Source organism: Carassius gibelio, chromosome A2 (genome assembly GCF_023724105.1).
Source record: "Carassius gibelio isolate Cgi1373 ecotype wild population from Czech Republic chromosome A2, carGib1.2-hapl.c, whole genome shotgun sequence".
Lineage (NCBI taxonomy): Eukaryota > Metazoa > Chordata > Actinopteri > Cypriniformes > Cyprinidae > Carassius > Carassius gibelio.
In genome coordinates, this window is record NC_068372.1 from 28,793,793 (window position 1) to 28,809,334 (window position 15,542).

The 15,542-nt window shown below is 35.5% G+C and overlaps 1 protein-coding gene across 2 annotated transcripts; it reads right to left on the bottom strand.

The window, feature by feature from the left end:
- Nucleotides 1-239: 239 nt before the first annotated feature.
- LOC127937674 (ralA-binding protein 1-like) lies at nt 240-15,508 on the bottom strand. 2 transcript variants are annotated; one of them, XM_052534295.1, is made up of 10 exons: nt 15,370-15,508; nt 12,779-13,113; nt 10,980-11,414; nt 9,713-10,062; nt 8,429-8,590; nt 7,280-7,411; nt 5,833-5,943; nt 5,402-5,523; nt 4,938-5,058; nt 240-3,191 (listed from the first exon to the last, which is right to left on the bottom strand). In XM_052534295.1, the coding sequence occupies exons 2-10, from the start codon at nt 13,023-13,025 to the stop codon at nt 2,880-2,882; spliced, it is 1,992 nt and encodes a 663-aa protein (XP_052390255.1). In that variant the 5' UTR covers nt 13,026-13,113; nt 15,370-15,508; the 3' UTR covers nt 240-2,879. The 2 variants fall into 2 exon arrangements, with proteins under 2 accessions (XP_052390255.1, XP_052390256.1); XM_052534296.1 differs by lacking the exons at nt 12,779-13,113; nt 15,370-15,508 and adding an exon at nt 11,547-12,134.
- Nucleotides 15,509-15,542: the final 34 nt, after the last annotated feature.

Consider the following 15,542-nt stretch of genomic DNA (forward strand, 5'->3'; position numbering starts at 1 on the left):
AAAATAATAAAATAAATGCTTTGTAGATGGTCTTACACTTCAAGCTCTGGACTTCTTACCCAGTGGTTTTCTCTGTTTCTTGTATTAAATTAGACCACATGCCTCCGTCTGTCTGTAACGGTAATAACACTAATCACAGCAGTCACTGAGGGCATCCAGCAAGATCATCACCTTCATCACAGGAGCAACAGGTCGATCTTTCATATTTTTTATTGCACAGAAAAATTCTCAAACTTGAATTAAGTTCAACCTATCATTTTATTTTAGATGGCAGCATTCTGTTCGCAATGATCATGAGCTACAGAAGCTTTCGTTTATAACATGAAAAACTATCATTTCCAAAAGATGAGCATGTGTGTGTGTGTCTCTTTGAGATAAGTTCTAGCAACTTTCTTTCTTTCTTTTTTTTATTTTTTTTTACATAGCATACAAATGACAATAAGTCAAAAAGTCTGTCAATAGAATTATACAGTACTTCTGAAATGTAACTTCCTGGACAGCATGACAAGAAATAAAGAGAGAAATCAAACCAAAACAAAATGAGGGTGGAAATGTGTTACATCTGAAAGAGATGAATAAAATACAATAATCCAGTAGTACACTAGCATTCAACAAGCACTTTAGAAAAAAACGAATCACAAAATAACGTGAAACTAACAGAATATTGATATAAAAAAGGAAAAATTGGTGACAATCTAGTGCAAGTTTTCAAAATGACTCTGGATCAGTGTGTCAGAACATCTGGAACAACTGTGTCAAGCTTCAGGACCAGTCGGGTGGATCTCTGAAAAACTGAATGCTCATATTTCACCCCAAATCAACAGAAAAATAAGATATTTTGCAGAAAGAAAATTAGGTTTCTTTAAATCATAAGCATAATTTGTTTTATGCAAAATATTTTTCATTTGATTCTGATCACCTACACTTATTAAAACCACTCATAATAACCCCTCAAACTTCATCAGTGATCAAAAGTATCCTTGTGCTTCACAAAATTTGTTTTACAAAAACAACACGTGGCATTACATGAACGTACGGAAAAAATAAAAATGTTACCAACTCCACAATAAACGCCAATCGACTTATTCTCATTCTGTAAGTGCAGATCTTAGATGTTTACATATAATGATTATTAAATATTTATAATAAACGATCATAACAGTCTACTTTAAATATCCTAATAGGTAAAAATACAATCTAGCTAGCTGTATTACAATGTCCCAGAGCATCTTCAAAGTAGCTCTTCTGTGCACCTACACTCAGTCACCTATGGCACAGTGCATTCACAAACACACAACTTCATTTTCACTGATTTTGATCTTGGTTCTAGACCTGGACCCACAACAGGAGAGCCGGCAGACGATTATGATTTTTCATAACCTTATTTTTGAATTGGCAATGGACATCCAGGACATTTCTCAGTGTAATTTCTCCTTCTGGATTAAATTTTAAGCCAAACTGCATAAATAAAAGGCATTGGTTAATAATAAACAGTAAAGTAAATCTGCTTGTCTGAAAGGATTGCAGTTTTCGCACTGAATGTAACGTGATCGCAGAAGATACGGATGTTCGTCACCTGTGGTTTGGAGTTTTCACACAGGCTGCAATTAAAGGTTGTGTCATAACATCCTATTAGTGCTCGGTATTTAATGGCTTAGTTTCTTGAAATGCTTGAAGTATTTATGTGAATTTTAAGACAACATGTCACATTTCTATGAAAGTCTGTTTACTCCATGGAATGAATAAAGGTAACTGCAGCTTTTTATCTTGAAGCTCAGAGTTTACATCTCATAAATCTGACCTTTTTCCACTTCAGAATGAAGAGATAAACTAGTAACTGCAAGAAACAAAGTATGAATTGTGAGATAAAAAGTCAAAATTACCTGTTATAAATTTATCCTGTGATAGAAAAAAAAAAAAACAGAGTTGCAAAAGTTAAACTCTGAAAAGTCTGAATTCTGAATTTATAGCTCACAATTCTGACTTTTTTTTTTTTTACTGAAATATTTGAAATAATAAGTTTCAATTACTTTTGTGGAAATGGGCTTTTGTATATTTTAACCCAAAATCGAAAGGAAAAACATGTTTGCAGAATTTTTTTTTTTTTTTTGCATTGTGACATTACTTTAATGGCTATTAAGGACAGTTTGCACTTAAAATACTATAGTTAAATTTATTTCTATTTAAATTGGCATGAATTCAGTACAAACAATAATATAATGATATATACTTTATCACGTAAATAATATCAATATTTTTCTATATTTCCACATTTCTGTGAGAATGACATTTTATTTGAATTAAGGTACTGAGAAAGTGAAAAGTTATTATCTGGAAAGTGCTTAATAGTAATGTAAATAATGTTAGAATGCAAAAAATAAAAAAATAGCCTTGAAAACAGGCTTAATGCTCTTAATGCATAATATAATATAATATAATATAATATAATTTTTTCTTTTGATTTTGGAGTAAAATTGACCTGAACAGATGAGACTTTTAAACACAAACCTCTAACACTCTTAACTATTTAGGAAAAAAAAAAGATTTAGCCTCTCTTTTTAGACTGGGGTCAAAGGGCACTTCGAATCTGAGCATTCACAAAGATCTGATTGTGCTGCTGCAATTTCACATACAAACTTAAACCGATCAAAAGAATCCACTTTCACTCTATAGTTAATCTAATCAGAAATGTTTCCCACACTCGCCTCTCTTTAGACCTACTGACCTACAGATCACAGATCGTGTCCGATCACATCTCTGCTGTCCAGATTTCTCCCAGTGTAATGAACATCTCACTTCACCTTGCTGACCTTTGACCCAAGATGTCACAGTCTTGTGATGAGCAAACACAAGCGCAGGTGTACTGATGGTCAGATGGTTTACTGGTTGGCCTCCCTCTTGTCTTTGCTGGGCGATGGCTTCGTGACATCTTTTCCAGGCTTCCCATTGGCTGGGACGGCAGCGGTTGCGGCAGTGGATTCTATGGCGACCGCTGCGGTGCGTTTGATTGGCTCGTCCACTCTAGATCGTTCCTCTGGGCTGGGCTGGGAGGGTGGGGCCTGTTCAGAAGTGGGCGGGGCTGTGAGCTCCTGTTGTAGCTTGTGGCTCTGAAGGAGGCGGAGCTGAACACGCAGTTCCAATATGGCCTCCTGTTCTTCATGGATGGCCTGATTCAGATGAGTGTTTTTATTCTGCAGAGAAAGAAACAAAATTAAAGATGCATATAATTTAATAAGTAGTTTAGGCCAAATTCTAAGCAGCAAATAATATAATTAAGCAATTAGACATTTATGGATGCCAATGTGCTGTGCACATTAAAACTGGCAAAATCGACTTTTTTTCTTTTGTGATGTATATCAGAAGGAAACTATATACTTCTTGATTAAAAAAAAAAAGTAAGATGGTACTTGAATTTCAAACAAAACGAATGCTCTCTGAAATAAATAAAAAAATCTATATAAAAAAATGAATTAGTAGCCAAGACAACATTTCTCGTTTTAATTTCGTCTAATTATGGACTAAAATATCTGAACTAAAAATTTCTGACAAAAACATACTAATACATATATATATTAGTGGTGGGCTGTTATCTGCGTTAACGTGCTGCGAGAGAGAGAGAGAGAGAGAGCCGCGTATCACGGACAGCGACACTGAACCGAGGGAAAGGCGTCTCAAAACACTAGAACATCGAATTTGCTTATTTTTGCTCTTGTGCCGACAAATACATACAAAATATGTCAAAATATCCAAAATATACATACAAAATATGTCAAAATATCCACATTGGAAATTATGCTCGAAAAAACTGTTAGTTATTTCTTAAGTGAAAGTAAACAGTTGAGGGAAAAAATGGGATGTGTATTATACTGGATGCGTTCATGGTCTCTTAAAGTGACCGCGTCTAATTTAGCTGCTGGCTGCTGTAATGTTAATCCAAGAAAATGAAAATGAAAATCACTCACTGCTCTTGACTGAATTTCTTTGTAGTTTTAACAGTCAAACCAAAAATTATTCAGACACCAGATATCATTTTTGATATATATATATAGCAAAACTGTAATAATGTGAGAATTGTTGAAGGTGTCTGAATAAATGTAGGTTTGATTGTATATTTCATTTTTACATTGAAGACTATCCGGTGCTATTTTACATTTAATTATTTGGTTTCTGTACCTTGACACCTACAAACTTGAAAAAAACATTGTTGTGAAACAGGCGTAATGTAGTTTGCACCTTGTGCAATGTGGAATTAGTTTACAGCTTTTTCAAGCACTTTGTGATGCATTTTGGAAACAGGAGATGAGCCCCTTTTCTAATGCACCACCTAGCTTGATAAACCCCTTCTCAAAGACTTACTGTTTGTCAATTTTATTTGGGTAACACACATATTCTGAATGCTTTCGGCAGAATTCGAATGAGCCACTTTTAATCTAGATTAATCTAGATTAATTTCAAGATCACAGTGAGATTAATCTAGATTAAAAAAAATTATCTATGCCCACCACAATTAAATAAACATATACATACATATATATATTTACAAAAATTACAATATAAACATAAATCAAAATATTAATAAACACTATAATATTACTATAACATTATTACCTCAATGATATTAAAATAAGGCTGATGTTGACTATTTTCAGCAATTTTAAACATGGTTTATCCAATTAGATTTTAGAGCCAGAATTACTTATTTTGTAAACCTGTAAACGGTTTTCTTGGGACACATTTAATAATAATAATAATAATAATAATAATAATAATAATAATAATAATTTCTAATGTAGTTTACTCAATTAGACTTAACGCAACAAAACAAGCAAAATAGGAAAGCTTGACAAAGTTAGCAACAGTCACTAAAGAGAACAGAGCTCAGCAAATAGTCATTCAAATTTTAACTTTGTACAAATCTTCCCGTCCTTCCTTCTCACCTCCAGCTCTTCGTTCTGTTTCTGTAGGTCTTCTAGAATCATCTGCAGTTCCTCTTCATCTTCACTCTCACTCTCGCTGTCTGATGAATACTCCTCTGTTTCACTGCGACCCTGCTGACGGCTGTGTGTGTGTGTGTGTGTGTGTGTCATTTCAAGCAGAAAATGAAAAACAATAAAAAAAAAATTCAAATTCAAATCTACTGGCAATAACACAAACATTAAAGTGTGGAATAAATAACAACTAATTCATGTTTGTGAAAGAAGATTCTTATGCTTACTAAGGCACAGCTGTTTTCAACACTTTTCAGCTCTTTCTTAAGCAAATCAGCATATTAGAATGATTTCTGAAGAATTATGTGACCGTACATTTGGTGAGCAGAAGAGAAAAGTTGCTACCCACAGAAATCATGCATTATTAAAATTAGCACTAAGTTTGATAACTTCACCTGTGTGTGACTTCTCACCTCTGTATATCTGCGATCTCCGCACTTAGCCGCTCAATTTCTTCTTTCTCTGTGGCGATCTGCCTCCGCAGCACCTGCTCCAGTGATATCAGCTCCTCCTGCTCTGTTAGGATCTCATTCTCCTGCAGGGGGAGGTAGAGAAACAAACCAAACATCACACAGAGAGAATCATCGGCTGCATCACAATCCACAGGTGCAGAAAACTGTAGGGCAGAGTTGGAACATGCTATATGACAGAAAAAAAGAGACATCTTTCACATGCCAGCATCTGCACATTATGTGTTTCTGTGGGTTCACAATGTGTTAAAAACAGATGTGACGTATGCTATGCAAAGTACAGTGCTGCTTATCATTGACCAGCTGATTTGTTTATCTGTCAGAAAGCCGTTTGAGTGTCAAAGCAGCATCTGAAATCGAGCAGGTGGCCTCACCTGTGCCAGGAGAAGATTAATGACTTCCTCCTCGTTCTCAGACATCTCCTCCTTTGATACGTCCTCTTTAGAAAGGCTGGCGATTTCCTGTGCGATTTTAGTCTCACACTCCTGCAGATTCAGAGGGACAGAGAAGAAACCACACATGAGGAGCTTTCTGGAAGTGTGACATGATGAAAAATAATGGGGCATAAATTAAACAAACATTTGTTTTTAGTGAGCAGTTTCTTACAGAAGCGGCCTACAATTAAGATTTTTGTTTTTTTATAATTTAGCATCATGCTAACTGACAGCTACTAAACAGCAAAAAGTAAATAAATATAAACAACATATACAATCAAAAGGGTTTTCAGAGTTTATCTTTGATTTAAAAAAACTCTAAAAATAAATCTGGTTTCATGTCATTAATAATTGTTGTGATTTGTTCATTCATTGCTGTCTTTGTTAACATTGATTTTTCAACAAAATTTTTTGTATAGTATTAGGGGTATAGACTGTTTTTGAGGCAGACATAGGTTTACATATACACAAATATTGATAATAACAAAAATTACATTACAATACTCCATACATTTCTCCCAAAATATTGGAAACAGATCCCTTTTAAGTCTCTAAAGTTAAAGGGATAGTTCATCCAAAATTTAACATCACCCCATGATTTACTCATCCTCAAGCCATCCTAGGTAAATATAGTTTCTTCTTTCAGACGGATACAATCAGTGTTATATAAAAAAATGTCCTGGCTTTTCCAAGCTTTATAATGGCAGTGAATGGGTGTTAACAAAATAAAGTGCATCCAAAAGACATGAAGTGTCTTTTGTCTTTTGAAGCAAAGCAATGCATGTGTGTAAGAAACATATCCATATTTACACTTAACAATTAACCGTAATCTCTAGCTTCTGCTAACTGTCGTGCATGCGTTCACGAGCGAGTGGTGTTCCAGCAGATGATGCAGAACCTAGGATGGCTTGAGGGTGGGGAAAACATTTTCGTTTTTGTGAGAACTATCCTTTAATTCTTCCATATAATACATTTTCCTAATTTCTACCCAATACCTCTCTGCATTTGGCCTTATAACGTTCTTAATTTTTAAGCATTAGGGGTCGTTCACATATCATGTCTTTTGCATGCTCAAGTTCGTTATTTCAAATGTAGACGCACAGCAAGCGTGTTCATTTTGGAAGTGACACAGTCTCAAAGGGCACACGGTAGACGCGCTCATTAAAATTAAACTTCTGCTCTTCTTGGAGAGCCCAGATCATGGTTGCCTACCCCTCCGGAGTGCAAACGCACAGACGCTTTAGAATAAAACACAAAGCATGTTTTTAGGCACGATATGTGAACGAACACTTATTCTTTCTGCATTTGATTCTTCATTCTCAGAAAATCTTATTCTGAGACTGTGCTGATGTCTAGTAAAGCAAGGGTCAGGGGTCAGATCTCTTGCCTGTCTCTTGGCCTCGCGAAGCTTGCGTTTCAGTGCAGTGACGATCCGCTGCACCTCCCAGAGTCTCTCCTCCTTAGACAGATCCTTCACACCGGCCTGCAGATCTCTGTGCAGACGGTTCAAGAGGAACTCCTGCAGAAAAACACATGCACGCGTGTAAAATGATAGTGATGCACTGAAATTAACTTTTTACACAAACACCGAAAAATGCGAAGTTTCCAAATATATATATTTATATAAATGTTTAAATTGGATGAACTAGAATTCTGTTCCTGTTCCAATTTGTTGTTGACATATAAACATAACAAACAATCATGACAGATTTATTCATGGCAGATGTATCCAAACATATATTTTATAAAACATCACTAACTGGTTAAGTAAAAGTATAATACGTGCCATCGGAGAAGCACTAAATAAATGGCACTGTTTTGGTCAAAGATTTCTGTTCGGCTGGAATGGAAAATAACTTTTTATGCTGACAATTTTTGGTTTCACTATAACTCACAAACAAGACCTCAACAAATTTCAGCAGTCTTAGAGCAAATAAAGTTCTTCTTGAGAAAAAGATCTCAAACTGTGTTCAGAAATCTGCAATTAAAAGTCAGAGATTTCAAAGAACTCAAATATTTCTCATCAAATGATCTGAGCTGCATACATTTAATAACTCTATACTCTGTATATCACTGTATGATAACTATTGACTTTAACCTTTTGAGCCATTAAATGTTCTGTTATTGTAAGTTTGTCCAAGTCATGTGACAGCAGCTATAGTTTCACACAAATCAGGACTGTTTTTGTTTCCAGTCTCTCCTCGCTCACAAAGTTTGGATTCATCTCCTGTTTTGAATATCGCACGCATTTCCCTGTTCTAGAGTCACATTTGCAATAAAACAAATAATTTTATGTAAAACATCTTCCATGATACAGCTTCCTCTTCCAAGTAAATCACATGATCTGGATCTCAAAATGACAAAATTGTCATGAAAATCATAACAGTCCTAAAAAGGTGCATTATTCCTTATGCAAAAGAGAATTTTGTCATCTTCCTTGTAAGTTTTGCCCTGTTAGATATATTTGTGAGATCGAGCCTCTTCTTTTATTGGAAGTGTAGGGCTATAGCTGTATTGTGTCAGTTCTGTGGCCCACCTGTCTGCGGATCTCCTCTTTAATGCTCTCCTGGGTCTCAGGTAGGGTCGGCATGGTGGCCATATTTGACCAACGCAGAGGATGAACGACTGGCTTCAGAACCACATCACCGAACAGCTCTCGAACGTGAGTGAAAAACACGTACAGCACACGATTCCCAATCTACAAACCAGAAAGAGCAATGGATTGATTTTGTGTCAAGCATAAACAGCCATGGTGAACATTAAAATAAGACAGAACCACAGTTTATGGAAGGTAAATTAATTGTTATTGCCCAATCATGCTACTCCCTCTTCTTCACATCATTTGCAGTCACCTCTCAAATAAAAATGACCCCAAACAAAGATCTCATTAGCAGTATGAGGGCACCTCTATCCTCCATGTGTCCTGAGAGACTATAAAGTAGAACAGCCTTCAGTCTGAGAGCAGAACAATGTGTCCACAACCATCTACTCTAAGACTATTAATGGTGATTAGCAACATTTTACTATACTAAACTTCCTGTACAGAATAAAATCTTTACTATGTACTTCAATCCAGGATACAAAATTAACTTTTTGTAATGCTCATGGAAAAAGGACCATTATTGTTCATGATATTTTCAAAAAGATTATGAAGTAATACAAGAAACTTGAAATCCAGTATTTGAAATAGCAATTAGTTATAATGTTAAATAAGCGGAAGGAAACATAAATTTTATTTAAATCATCTTGATTTCATATGGGTGAGAATGTAATCAAATCATCCTGTGTTAAGAAATGTTCTTCTATAGACCTAAAAGTTTAAAAAAACAAGTAAATAAATGCATTTATCATTAAAACATAAAAAATAATGTCTTGTAATATTGCAATTGTAAAAAATGGCTAATATCACTCACAATATTTACTCCACTAAAGCTTATCTGTTTTAATGTGAGAAGAAAGAGTGTGGATTGATAAAACATGAAAAACAGTTTTTTATTAACAACAAAAATTATAGTAAATAAGCATGCCTAATTTTCAGAAAATTCATATTAAGAACAAAAAAAAGATTAAAACGATCATCTGATTGTAAATCCATGTTAAAAGTCCTTCTACATGCCTAAAATATTCTATAATAATATTTCAATATAAATGTTAATGTATAAATTATTGTTATATTTTATAATAGTGGTATGTTTTATAATAATTCCAATTGAAGAATTGATTAATGTAGCATGTTCATTTTTTAAAACATTTTCAGACCTGCCAATAAAACTGTAGAATAAGGCATCAAGCAAACAGCACCTGTAGATTATAAAGTCACCTGTACGGTGGGATTGAGCACAATAGAGATGTTCTGGATGTTCATCTTGGTGTCAGTCTCGCGGGCGATGACGTGGTCCATGTGAGTGATGAGCCAGGCCAGGAGGAGTCTGCTCCCCGCGGGAACTTCCCCCAGGAGCCTCTGAAACTCCTGCAGTTTCTCTGCCTCGCTGGGCCGCCCGCAGGCCTCCTCCAAACGCTGGACCAGCTCTTTACCCACCAGGTTATCAGGCAGCTCTCGCAGGTACTGCTTCAACAGACTGGCCACCGTGTGAGGATCATACTCCTCCAGACACGGACACTCCTCACGGTCGTACGCTGCTTTCAGCTCGTCAACCTTTGACTTCATACCTGCAGGAACAACGTGGAAACATTTTGGACACAGATGTGAAAACACATTGAGATTAAAGAGTTTTTATTATTATTTGCTTTGCACATTTGTTCAATTTAATATATACACTGCTGTTTGGGGTCAGTAAGATGCAGTTTTTTTTATTCAGCAAGGTTACTTTAAATTGCTCAAAAGTGACAGTAAAAATATTTATAGTCACAAAAGATCTATATTTCAAGTAAATTATGTTCTTTTAAATTTTATTCATCACAGAATCTGGTTTCCACAAAAAAATATTAAGCAGCACAACTGATGCCTGCTGAAAATTCAGCTTTGCATCACTGGAATAAATTCCATTTGAAAATCTATTGCAATCGAATATAGTTATTTTAAATTGTAATAATATTTAACAAAATTACTATATTGTATTTTTGATCAAATAATCACAGCCTTGGTAAGCATAAGAGACTTCTTTTAAAAAACATTAAGAAACTCTTACAACCCCAAATGTTTGAACTGTATAATTAATGTTTGTTGTTGTTGTTGTTCATTTTATATATATTTAAATTGACAAAATAAAAATGGATGGCAAAAAAAGTTTGTCTGGTAGGAGAAAAAATAAAATTTTACACCCTGGTAACAGGGTGCCATCCCAAATTAGAGTCAAGGAAATTAGCTTAATAAAGAATATTCTGTTAATGTTAATAATTTGATTTCTCCCTCATATATTTTATTAGAGAATTTGATAAATAATAGGACCTTTTTATTTGTGACAGTTTAGGTTAATAATAAAATACTCATTAATAATTAATATTAGGTCAGCGCATTACTGAAAATTATTGTGTGCAATAATCGAAGACAACCCAGAATATTCCTTTAAATAAACATAAACATAAACATGAGATTTCAGTTAACAGGAAATAGAACAGGGTCGTACCAGAGACACGATAGATGCCTTCACATTTCATGCCGTAGCTCTCGATGTAATCCACACACTCTCTGAAGACGGCCGGGAGCTGTATCCCATCATACAGCGCCGTTCTCCTCACCGCTTCCGCTAAAGGCGCTCCAAAGATCGGCCGGAACGTCGTCGCCGCTTCTGTGATGACAGGTTCGGGCTCGGCGCTGGGCTTTTTCTTCTTCTTCTTCTCTTTCCACTGTTTCACCACATCTGCTGCCGTCAGGTCTTTGGACTTCTTGTCCTTGGCCTTCTCCTCTTTAGGCCCCTTTTCCTTCACTTTGAAGTCCTTTTCTTTCTTCTTGGAGAAACTGGGCTTCTTGAAGACGTTGATGCCCTTGGAGCGCTTCATCTTAGACGGGCTCTCGGCCTCATCGGCAGAACTGTCCTCCTGGAACGCAGCGTATCCCTCGGCTAAAGGAAAAAGTGGTGAAAAAGAAGAGATAAGATGATGAGAAGAGAAGAGAAGAGAAGAGAAGAGAAGAGAAGAGAAGAGAAGAGAAGAGAAGAGAAGAGAAGAGAAGAGAAGCAATCTTCTTCCAATACCTGATGCTATAAAGAAACCGTCCTATTAACGGCTGAGCAAAATTTACTGTCCCACCGTCTGTGTCTCTGAAGGTTAGGTGAGACTGTGAGGAGCAGAATGAAACGAGAGCGACAGAAAAACACTCAAACCTGCTCTAAAGAGGTCAGCTTACAATTTGGCAATATCCCCGTTTTAGTGATCTATTTCCCTGTCCTGACACTGACTTCACCTGGAGCAGAACAGTAATCAGCAGCTCACACACACGGCTCTGACCCCATCAGACAGTATTCCTGAGCGGCCCCTCCTCAGCCACCATAACACACCTACAGGGATGGACAGGGTGTGTCTTTAAAAGCTCCATCACTTCCTGCTTGTGTGCAATAGGCTGCGGCAGGGAGGCTAAATATAGCGGCAGGAAAACAACCAATTCACTCTGAGGCTGTAGAGAAACTGGAACATCTGCACACTGAGGGCAGAAGTCCATACTATCAAATAGAGCTGGACTGTATAGATACATAAAATGATATCTCACTAGTCTTTAGATGCTATCTCAAAGTACCATTCAAAGTCATTTTTTTTTTTAATGTTTTTGGAAGTCTTCTTTTATACTCATCACAGCTTTATTTGTTTGATAAAAAAAATACAATAAAAACTGTAATATTGTGAAAAATTATTACAATTTAAAAATGACTGCCTTCTCTCTCTATATATATAATTCCTGCAATGCAAAGCTGATATTTTAGGATCATGTCTCCAGTCTTCAGTGTCACATGATCCTTCAGAGATCATTCTAATATGCCGATTTGCACTCAAATATGTGTTTTGCTGCTTCATATTCCTCTAGAAACTGTGATACATTTTTCAGGATTAATTGATGAATAGAAAGTTCAAATAGCATTTATTTTAAACGGAAATCTTCTGTAACATTGTTAATCTCTTTACTGTAACTTTTGATCAGTTTAAACTTCACTCATGTATTGAAAACTAATATATAGTCACACATATTTTATCATTTACATATAAAAAAAGAGAAAGCAACTAGAAAATTATAAGCACTATAATAAGTCTCTCAATGATACCAAAATAACATAAGTGGAATGAAAAATGCTCCTGTGGTTTCTGTGTTTTCACTGAATGTCGCTTGTTGCATTATATCTTGTGATCTAATGCAACAACATTCAGGTCTTTATTTAGATGCAAGTATCAGTATAAGGGCACCTGTATAAGGGCAGTGTGAGTGTGTTTATCTTACTGCGTTTCTCCTTCTTCTTAAACTTGTTCTTCTTCTTATTGTGCTCCTTTTCGTCATCAGATGCCACCTCGGGTGGCTCATGGTGGTGTCCGTCGTGAGGGGGTGAAGGGTCGCCCGTACGGTACAGACCTGGGAACTTAGTGGGGCTGATCTCTTCAGAGCTCGGGGTACGAGCCACGCCCCCAGGATGCTCCGCCCTTCTCTGCTCTGCAGGGCTGCTAGTGGGTGGCAGGAAGCACTCTGTCATCTCTGCGCCACCCTGCTATTGGCTCCTTGCAGCACGATGCCCAGGGATTGGCTGTTGGCTCTGATGACACGTCACCTTTCCATGTCACCTGAGAGGCAAAATCTAACAAGTTATTTCAAAATCTTACACTTTCTGATGTACAATGGTGAATCTGAACTGAACCGTGTGCAATGAGTCTGCTATCTGTGTTTGTTCAAACATATTTTGCAGACATTATGCCCTCATGGCAGCAGTGTGTTCTGTAAACAGCAGTGTTATTGCATCAGACGAACAGATAACCTTTAAACAAATGATCGTGATGTCTCTCAAAACCCATTCTGTAAACTCTGTGTGAATTTAAGTGTGATTAAATGCTCAAACCAGCTCATATAACGTCCTGACACCATTGCCCTCTGGTGACCATAAGGGTTTATGCATCTCAAAAACCCCATTAATTTTGTCACTGCACTTAAAATGGTTTTATGAGATGAGAATTAAAACTGGAACACTAAAGTCACCTTCTCTATTCTATACTGATCAAGGATTTAATGGACTACTAGAATCATGATCAAAAATCCAACAATAGCACATAAACAGTAATTAGACAAAGCTATAAATAAACTCAGTCCCAAGCCATTCATAACAACAACTAGAAGTTGTGAAAACTTAAAAAAGCACCAACTAGTAGCACTTTGAGCTACAATGTTTAATGAAAAGTGATCTATAGCTGAATGATTATATTGTTTGATTTAAAAAAGTAAAACAACGTTTTATTTGGAAAATAAAACAATTAACTTTAAACCCAAACCAGCTCATTTTTCTCCATAAATACCATCAAATACCAACAGACATGTTTAATGAAGAAAAATGATCTATGAGTTCAGATCACAATGAAACAGAGTATGCAACAAGAAAAAAAAAGGTGAGGTTGCCTTGATTTTATCTTTCAGAACTGACATAGTTATTACATACTGATATAAAAACTACAAAGACAAAAGTATTTTCCTTAGAAAAAACTTGCATTTACAAATCATTCACAACAAGACCAGAAACCTGTATTTAGACAGTAAAAATGGTCACTTTTGAGTTCATGTTTACTTTAAAAGAGCTCAGTTCACTCACAAAAGTTTCTATATAATTCAATATTTAATTATTATTTTTTTACTCATCTAAACAATAAATTAGCGTGAAGTTAAGATAATTAGAATGTGCATGTAAAATAATCTTACTCTGTACAGAAAACAATAATTTTAGATCAGTTTTAGGCTTTAGTATGACTCACTGCTCAAGTTTAATGTCAACTACCCATTATACATATGTACATGGGTCAAAGACGTTAACATGCCTGCATCAATAAAAATTTACATTTCAGTCCGTAAAAGCACAATAAATGTTTCAGATAAGTTTTTGGAAGATAAAATGTCAAAATTTGGTTTAAATAATGTTGCATAGTCATTCAGTGTAACACAATATTTATGTAAAAATTCAAACAACATACTTATTCTGACATGTACATGTTAAAATATTTAAATGAATAAGGGAGCATATTAAATTGTATTGTGTTTTAAATGAGTAAAACATTATTACTGACAAATGGGCAAAACCTAGGACAGTGGCAAATTTTAAAACTGTAAAATTACACCTAATTGATATTTGGGGTGACAATAATTAGTCTTTTAATATGTCATAAATTGAACTGATTACTGTTGTAAACATGACTGACAAGACTGTTACAATGAATGACATTTTAGTGGATCTCTTCTGTAAATCAGAGGAAAATTATATTCATTTCTTGCTCAGAAAAATAAAAACAAAATTGCAATTAAATTAAACAGAAAACTTAATAAATAAATAAATGCTTAAACCCTTTGTGTGTGTGTGTGTGTGTGTGTGTGTGTGCACTGCCCCCACCACATCTAAAAATAAATAAAATAATACATTCAAAACAGGCACTTACACAATCATGGTGCTTTAGAGGCAATTATGAGGAAATTATTTTCACGACTGAAGAGCAGAATGCATTTCTCCTGACAGCAGCTGTTTCGTTGAATTAAACACAAGCCGGACCATATGACAGATTCTCTTTAAACGCGTTAAAACTATTAATGAACCGCACTTAAAAGATGCGAGAATAAACATATATAATACCAACGGTGCTAATAATATAATATTTAACGGTGAGTTACATAAAATTATATTCATAAACTAGCATGCTTGCTAACAAACCTCTGATTTTATTGACAAAGTCAACCTCTCACACTATTAAAGGACAAATACATTGTATGAACGATAAAATAAGATATATTTCATGACAAAATATTAGAGAACATGTACATATATATTTAAAAATAATCCGTCCACATACCTTCTGTTATGAATGTAACAGCTGCACTTCCTGTAACGTTAGCTTGTTTACGTCCCGTCTGACACGCGCGCATGCGCAGTTGGAGCCCCTTGAATTATGGGAGTTCTAGTTTGAATAATCCGCACTTGCCACATGCTTTTACATACGGTTTCATCTAACGTTTGCGTCATTTT

What these genes read in the sequence shown, in the direction of transcription:
- LOC127937674 (XM_052534295.1), bottom strand. Translation starts at nt 13,025, where the DNA reads ATGACAGAGTGCTTCCTGCCACCCACTAGCAGCCCTGCAGAGCAGAGA. An exon ending in TAAGAAGAAGGAGAAACGCA is followed by an intron (nt 11,415 to 12,778) that starts GTAAGATAAACA and finishes TTTTTCCTTTAG; the next exon opens with CCGAGGGATACGCTGCGTTC. An exon ending in TGCTCAATCCCACCGTACAG is followed by an intron (nt 8,591 to 9,712) that starts GTGACTTTATAA and finishes TCTGGTTTGTAG; the next exon opens with ATTGGGAATCGTGTGCTGTA.